Raw genomic sequence first — 8,893 nt, 5'->3', positions numbered from 1 at the left:
TGGCTTTTTGTCCTGCTGACGCAGTACTAATAAGACTGTTAGGATGTATTGTTCCAGATGGGCCCAGTCAGGGCTTTCCGCTAACCATCGGCTGCTGTCTGTGTCCACCTTAACGCCAGGCACAGACTCGGGTCTCTATTTAAAGCTGAATCAGTATGGATTGACTGACTAATGCCAGGGACGTTTCACATCCTCATATAGGGTCATGGGAAGTTCTGGATTCAATCTGAGGAATGCAGATTCTGATTCTAATTATCTGTCAACAGTTAAGCCCTTTATCCTGTCCCTCCCCAGATTTTTTTTTTCTCTTTAAAATTATGAGGTTGAATGAGATGATGACTAAGGTCTTCATCTGCATTAAAGCGAAGTCGCTCAGTCGTGTCCAACTCTGTGACCCCACGGACTGCAGCCTGCCAGGCTCCTCTCTCCATGGAATTTTCCAGGCAAGAATACTGGAGTGGGTTGCCATTCCCTTCTCCAGTGCATCTTCCTGACCCAAGGATCCAACCCAGGGCTCCTGCATTGCAGGCAGATTCTTTACCTTCTGAGCCACTAGGGAAGCTCTATGTTTTTGTAATTCTGCGGTACAAGGAAAGCAACTCAGAACTAGCAGCACAGGGCAGGAAGGAGGAAATAGAAGCAGAACCTATAGAACTCTTTCCCACAGTGCCTGCCTCTGGGCAGCCAGCTGAGGCTGAGGTCGACTAATACTGGTGGCTATACAAGACCCACAAAGCAAGTGGAGTCTGAAGAAAGGGTGTTCTTCCTAGGTGGAGGTCAAGTGGGATGCAAAGTAAAGAAAGGGTCTCAAATCAAGGTTTCTTTACAAACAGCATGTTGAGAAAGGAATTGTAAGAATTCTAGTCCAGAAGGCAGGAAAAACTGGACCAATTTTCAGAACAAGACAATAAGATGTTCTCGGTGGCTCAGAGGGTAAAGAATCCACCCGCAATGCAGGTGACCTGGGTTCAATCCCTGGGTTGGAAAGATCCCCTGGAGGAGGGCATGGCAACCCACTCCTGTATTCTTGCCTGGAGAACCCCCAAGGACAGAGAAGCCTGGGGGCTACAAGCCCATGGAGTCACAAAGAGTCCAACAGGACTGCGCCAATAACCACATGGGGAGGGAGTTGGAAAGAAACACACCAACCCGCCCCCTCTCCACACCTCTACTGGCTCCTACCCTCTTAATTCCATCCAGCCCTTTCTTCACCAGCAGGGCCAGAGGAGTGGAGCCCACAAACTCCCCCTTCTGCTTTCCCACAGGTGCCTCTGGACCTGGACAGGTGGGTGCATGGCCAGCCCCAGCAATGCCACCCTGCCCCGGGGCTTTCTCCTGCAGGGCTTCGCTGAGTTCCCTCACCTGAGGCCAGCGCTCTTCCTGCTGCTGCTGGCCCTGCACCTGGCCACCCTGAGCGGGAACCTGCTCATCTTGCTGGCGGTGGCCTCAGCGACCAGCCGGCCGCCCATGCACCTCTTCCTGTGCCAGCTGTCAGCCATCGAGCTCGGTTACACGCTGGTGGTGGTGCCCCGCACTCTGGCCGACCTGGCCTCGCCGAGCCTGGGCCGAGGCAGCCCCATCTCCTTCCTGGGCTGCGCCGTGCAGATGCAGATGTTCGTGGCCCTGGGCGGGGCGGAGTGCTTCCTGCTGGCCACTATGGCTTATGACCGCTATGTGGCCATCTGCCACCCGCTCCGCTACGCGGCGGTGGTGACCCCGGGGCTGTGCGCGCGGCTGGCCCTGGCCTGCTGCCTCGGGGGCCTGGTGGTGTCCGTGGGGCTCACGGTGGCCGTCTTCCACCTGCCCTTCTGCGGCTCCCGCCTGCTGGTGCACTTCTTCTGCGACATCACCGCGCTGCTGCACCTGGCCTGCACGCGGAGCTATGCCGAGGAGCTGCCTCTGCTTGGCGCCTGCCTGCTGCTGCTGCTGCTGCCCTCGCTGCTCATCCTGGCCTCCTACGGCGCCATCGCCAGCGCCCTGCGCCGCCTGCGCTCCTCGCGGGGCCGCCTCAAGGCCGTCTCCACCTGCGCCTCGCACCTGACCGTCACTTTCCTGCACTACGGCTGTGCCACCTTCATGTACGCGCGGCCCAAGGCCAGCTACTCCCCGCAGCGGGACCGCGTGCTGGCGCTGGTCTACACCCACGTGACGCCGCTGCTCTACCCGCTCATCTACAGCCTGCGCAACCACGAGATCGCAGCGGCCATCCACCAGGTGCTGGGGCGCTGGCGACCCCGCCAGGCCCCGGGTCAGGAGGGTCTGTCTGTGTGAGCCCTGATCGCAGGCAGGGGCCAGGCCAGAATGGGCAGCTCTGCTCGGTCAAGTTTCCTCCATCAACACGTGTCTGCGTTGTGGAGTGCCCGCAGGGAACTCAAGAACCACATTCAAGAAGAGAGAATCTGGAAGCGTGTCCGCCTAAGACCCTCCCAGCAGTGGCTCCATCCTCCCCCGCTCCCATGTAGAAGAGAACCCTAGACCCCCACTTAGCGGCTCCAGGAGTATACCTGTCGAGTTCTTCCCACGTGCTGGGCCAGGGCAAGACCGTGGGCTTGGGGTGATAAAGAAGCCACAATGCATGCCCCAGAGAGCTCACAGAGAGAGTGGAGGACGTGAGGAGTAAACAGGAGATGGGTGGAGTGGGCTCAGGCCAGACCTTTCCTGGGGACAGCAGAGTCAGGCGAAGCTTCCTGGGGAACAAAGATGGCTCGGTGGAGAACTGGACAATGGGAAGAGGTCAGCCCGATGAAGAGGAGAGTGAAGACTGCTCCAGATAGAAACGGTTAAACAGGGGTGGGGGCATTTGGGGGAAGGACCTTGCAAAAAGCTGAAGGGTTTGAGTTCATGGAAAAATGTAATAGTTTGCTCCTCCAGGTGTGGCCACTCTGGCCGCAGCGTGGAGACTGGATTGGAGACATGGAGACCCGTGGAAGCTGCTACCATATTCCAGGAGAGAGGTGATGGAGTCTGGATCAGAGTCGTGACACTGTGACTAAGGGACAAGGAAAGACCCAAACGATATGCAGGTAGAGGAAACTACAGCACCTTGGTTAGATGTGAGGGTGAGGAGGAAGGAGGCGCTAAGGATCATTTCTAACGGTCACAAGGTGGACGGTGGGACAATTTGCTGAAAAGGACACAGCATTAGGTGCAAGGGAGAAGTGGGGGATGATGGGGATTTCCACTTAGAACATGTGGAGTCAAAGGGCGGCCAGGACAAGCCAGTGGAGACAGTAACCAAGGAGGCAAATGCTCTAATCTAGAGTTCAGGGGAGAGAGCCACGAGGAGGGATGAATTTGAAATTGCAGAGAGCCAGCGAGAGCAGGAAGTGATCATTGCTCTCTAGCTGATGAGATTATAGGTGATTTATATTTTCTTGATTATATATTTTCCAAATTTCTCATAATAATTTTCAGTGGGTGTTACTCTTACATATAAAAATTATTATTTAGGGCAAATAATATTGGAGCCCTTCAGTGAATCAGAGGGGCTCCTCTGATCCATCTATCCCTAGGATAAATGCCTGAAAGCTGTCTCCTGAAAGGTATGGAGTGAAGCGGCAGGGAACTCTACCCATGTGGTACAACAGAAGGAGGGCATGGAGGTGCTTTCATCCAGTAGCTTGGTGGAAATATTACTGTCAAAGATAAAGTGAGGGGACGTTCAGAGGAAGAATTACTAATCCACATTGCCTTGTAAAATTGACTACAGTAAATGTATTCCCTTGAGGTGACTATTTCTATACAATGTTACTACATCAGTATATCCTAGTATAGTAAAGGGAACACACTGGCACAAAACTTAGGCTACATTAGGGAAACTCAAGAATTTATTCCTCCATCCGTATGTGCAGCAAATAAATGTTTTTCGAATGATGGTTCCATGCCAAGGACTAGAGAGTTAAGGATTCAACTCTGATTAAAATGCCATGGAGAAGGCAATGGCACCCCACTCCAGTACTCTTGCCTGGAAAATCCTATGGACGGCGGAGCCTGGTGGGCTGCAGTCCGTGGGGTCACTAAGAGTCAGACACAACTGAGCAACTTCACTTTCACACAACGGAGAAGGAAATGGCATCCCACTCCAGTGTTCATGCCTGGAGAATCCCAGGGACAGGGGAGCCTGGTTGGCTACCGTCTATGGGGTCGCACAGAGTCAGACACGACTGAAGCGACTTAGCAGCAGCAGCAGCATAGACCTGGCACTGCAATCCAAATTATTAGAGGAATGAAGGTGGGGCTCATGTGGAGTTGGAAATTCGCTAGGGGATTCAGGCAAACAAATAGGCATTGTGTTACCATGCAACGAGTACTGTGGTATGACAAGATCCTGTTGGAAGTGTTTTGCCTGGACTTGGGGCGGTAGGAGTTATCAGAAGGTTCAGTTCAGTTTCGTTCAGTGTGTCCAACTCTTCACGACCCCATGAACTGCAGCACACCAGGCCTCCCTGTCCATCACCAACTCCTAGAGTTTACCCAAACTCATGTTCATTGAGTCGGTGATGCCATCCAACCATCTCATCCTCTGTCATCCCCTTCTCCTCCTCCCCTCAATCTTTCCCAGCATCAGGGTCTTTTCAAATGAGTCAGCTCTTTACATCAGGTGGCCAAAGTACTGGAGTTTCAGCTTCAACATCAGTCCTTCCAATGAACACCCAGGACTGATCTCCTTTAGGGTGGACTGGTTGGATCTCCTTACAGTCCAAGAGACTCTCAAGAGTCTTCTCCAGCTCCACAGTTCAAAAGCATCCATTCTTCGGCACTCAGCTTTCTTTATAGTCCAACTCTCACATCCATACATGACCACAGGAAAAACCATAGCCTTGACTAGATGGACCTTTGTTGACAAAGTAATGTCTCTGCTTTTTAATATGCTGTCTATGTTGGTCATAACTTTCCTTCCAAGGAGTAAGTGTCTTTTAATTTCATGGCTGCAGTCACCATCTGCAGTGATTTTTGAGCCCCCCAAAATAAAGTCAGCCACTGTTTCCACTGTTTCCCCATCTATTTGCCATGAAGTGATGGAACCAGATGCCATGATCTTAGTTTTCTGGATGTTGAGTGTTAAGCCAACTTTTTCACTCTCCTTTCACCTTCATCAAGAGGCTCTTTAGTTCCTCTTCACTTAGTAATGTGTGAGATCTAAGGGCAAGTGAGATAGCTAGAGCCAGACAAAGATAGCTAAGGAAGGAGAGTCCAGGCAAAGGGAACAATAGGAGCAAATATTCCCAATGTAAGAGACCATGATTAATTCCAGGGACTTGTCAAGAGGACTGATTCTTATTGATGGTGATGGGGAGTGGAGTGCAGTGTGTTGTTTGTATTAAGAGATTATGCTAAAGGCACAAATGCGGGCCAGATCATATAAGCTCTGTATGCCATATTAAAGAGTTTGGATTTTACCCTAAATAAAAGGGAGAAAAAGGAGGAGGGAAAGGAGAGAAAAGTAGGAAGAAGAGGAGAAGAAGAAAACAAGAGAAGGAATTGAAAATTTTTAAGCAGGGGAGTGATATGATCCGGTCTGAGCACTCTGACTACTATGTAAAGAATGAATTGGAGAAGGACATGACAGAAAGTTTATTTATTAGCCAGCTAGTGTAGAAACACAGGTTAGAGATGATGTTGACCCACTTTGGGTAAGTGGTAATGGAAATGGAGAGAAATGGACAGATTGAAGAACTGTTTAGAAGGTAGCTATAATAGAACTTTGCAGATTGAGTGCTTAGGGATAAAATAGAAAAGGGATTCATTGATAATGGATCCCTTTCATTGGATCTGTAAAAAATGAAAAATTGGGTTTGCTGAGATAGAGTCCATAGAAAGAGGAATCAGTATGAATGCAGGACAAAGCTAAAATAATGAGTTCAGTATTGACTATGCTGACTTGGGCTGTGGGGATGTATAGTTGGCAGTGAGTATGAGTCAGGAGAAACATATATAGAAATCATTAACACGCCAGTGGCGATCGGCATGGTGGACATGGCCTACAGAGAGGGAGCAGAGGGACAACTGAGCAGTTCCAAGATAGGGCTCAGGAAGACCAGCAATGAAGGATGGATGACTGAATGAACAAATGCGTAATCTATTAACTCCATTAATAAAGCCAAAACTTTACTCCTGGGACACTGCCCTAAACCAAATGAAAAGAAGACAAACTGGGAAGGTCATATCTAATGTAGGAAACAGGTTCATAAGGAACTTTTGCCAGTTGAGAAAGACTTAATACGTAAGTCTTTTTACGTATGGGCAAAGAGTATGAAAAATGGGCAGAGAGTATGAAAAATGGGCAGAGAGTATGAAAAGACAGATCACAGAACAGGAAAGGCAAATGTCTTTTAAACACAGGAAAAGAGTTTCAACCCCACTCAAGAGAAATGCAACACAAAATTAGCAAATGTTACTTAGAGCATTTCCTCCTCAAAAATGTGAACACAGAGTTTGGAGGGTACAACAGTCTTCCCCATATGTTGTTGGTGGTAGAATATATTTCTATGTTCAGTTTCTATGGAGGCCAATTGGGTACATTAATTAAAAAAATTTAGAATTAAAAGACATATCATTTGTTCCAATAACTCTACTTCAAGAATTTGACTTTGCTAATGTATTTACCTTGTGGGCAAATATGTACATACAAAAATATTCATCTCAGCATTACTTGCATCAGCAAGATTAAAGATTATTTAAATAGCAGTATGTGACTGATTAAATAAATTGTGGTTTAGCCCTATAAGGGAGTCCTATGCAACTGCTGAAGAGAATGAAGCAGTTTTATCTGTGAGAGATCTGGAGCCATCTCTCATAAATGCTATTAAGTGAAAAAGCAAGGTGCATGACAGTATGTACTAAGGAGTCATCTTTAATTCTGGTGCATCTTTGATTCTGGCCTTTTCCATGTTATTTTCACTCCTGAAATCCTATTCTTCATCATTCAGATGCTGCTGCTGCTGCTGTGAAGTCGCTTCAGTCATGTCTGACTCTGTGCGACCCCATAGACGGCAGCCCATGAGGCTCCCCCGTCCCTGGGATTCTCCAGGCAAGAACACTGGAGTGGGTTGCCATTTCCTTCTCCAATGCATGAAAGTGAAAAGTGAAAGTGAAGTCGCTCAGTCGTGTCCGACTCTTAGCGACCCCATGGACTGCGGCCCACTAGGCTCCTCCGTCCATGGGATTTTCCAGGCAAGAGTACTGGAGTGGGGTGCCATCGCCTTCTCCCATTCAGATGCTATCTTGGCTCAAATATTAGCTCCTTCTAGAGGCCCTCCCCGGTCACACAATATAAGGTCATACATGAGCATGCTTTAAATTCTAATCATCTGTCATTACTGAAAATTATCTGACTTTCTCTTAAATTGCCTGTTCCTCCCAACAGAATTATAAACTCTATTAAAATTTTCTGCTTTACTCACATGGTCTTCCCTGTGCCTAAACAGTGTCTGGCATGTAGTAGTTGCTCATTAGTAAACAGCAGTAACTTGTTTAAGAAATAAGTGAATAAATAAGTATTGTGGAATGATAGTATATACATACAAAAGCACTCATGATATTCACAAAAGAATATTATGTATGTATGAACATATGTGTGTGCTTATATATGTCCTATAGTTTTACACACACACACACACACACACAACACACACACAAATTATAATCAAATGAAGAGTCTGGGCAACTGAGCGGCAGAAGTGGAGTAGATTTTTACTTTTTTTGAATACTTTCCTTAAACACATATATGTACTGTTTACTCAATAAATACTTTCAAAATAAAGGGTAGGCAAAGGAAAAGGAATGCACAGAGTTTTTTTAAAAAGAGCAGTCAAAAAAGTAGACAAAAATCCAAGAGAGTATGAGGTCATGGAAACCAAGGAAAGAGAATTTCAAGGATAGAGGGATCAACAAGTGCTAAATGATACTCCCATTTCTAGAATAATATGATACTGGAGCCAGAGATAACTTTAGAGATGTCTAATCCAGCCCAGAGGGCACCAAGCTCACCTGCACAAACCTCAGCAAAACATGTGCAAAGGCCTGGCAGCCAAATTACACAGGCCACTTTCAGAAATGCTATATAGCCAGAGATCATGCAGGGACTGCCGGGCTCCAGTCAGTCCCGAAGAAACCAACTCAAATCGTGTCTAATCACTTGCTGGAGTAGGAAGAAACATTGGCTTTCATTTTTAATGCTGAAATTGTCAACACCTTTTTAAGATCTGTCCCTGGGATTTGTTTTACTCCAGTATGTAAGGGGACAGATACAGAGACAACTGCCTTTGAAAGAAGAGTTTATTAACTACAGCAAAGGAAGGGGGTGGGCCCCACCATGCAGGCAGCCATGGGAAAGCACAGGTCAGTTAGGAAGCAGAAGGAGAGGGAGTTAGGACCAGTCCTAACTGGTCAGTTAGGAGGTAGAAGGAGAGGGAGAGAGCATGACCCTCAGCCACTAGTGTGGTTTCTGAGGAATGGACAGATAAGGCGGTGTAGGAAAGCTGGAGGAAACTTAGGCTTGGATAATTTGAGTAATTCTGGCAGCTCTGAGTCATAGGATGAGTCTCCAGTTGTCCAGTCTAGTTGACCTGGTTCTGAGATGATAGAGCATGGTGGCTTGGTGTCTAAGAATTAAATAAAGGTGACTGGATGTGGGCCCTGGATTGGCTGGTTTGCATATGAAAAGCACACTAAAGGAAGGTGCTTTGCAATGTCTGGGAATTAGCCAGCTCTTGAGAGGGGCAGCCTACCCCCACCAGCAAGGCCCCCAAGATATCAAAACATCATAAAGCATGAAAAATTTAAGACATGATTAATACAAACACAAACTCTACAAGTGATAACTGAGACTGTATGTGTGGAATAATTATAATCCTTCTGCTTGGGTTCCAGATTCCATATTTATCTACTTCCT

General features: G+C 47.6%; 1 protein-coding gene across 1 annotated transcript; it reads left to right on the top strand.

Moving 5' to 3' along the window:
• The first annotated feature begins 1,293 nt into the window (after positions 1–1,293).
• Positions 1,294–2,271, top strand: LOC128047046 (olfactory receptor 10AC1-like). The gene has a single exon (XM_052639239.1). It carries the CDS (start codon positions 1,294–1,296, stop codon positions 2,269–2,271), a length of 978 nt encoding a protein of 325 aa, XP_052495199.1.
• Positions 2,272–8,893: the final 6,622 nt, after the last annotated feature.

This window comes from Budorcas taxicolor, chromosome 4 (genome assembly GCF_023091745.1).
Source record: "Budorcas taxicolor isolate Tak-1 chromosome 4, Takin1.1, whole genome shotgun sequence".
Taxonomy (NCBI): Eukaryota; Metazoa; Chordata; class Mammalia; order Artiodactyla; family Bovidae; genus Budorcas; species Budorcas taxicolor.
The sequence above is the reverse complement of the archived record's forward strand: the minus strand, read 5'-3'. Positions and strand labels throughout refer to the sequence as shown.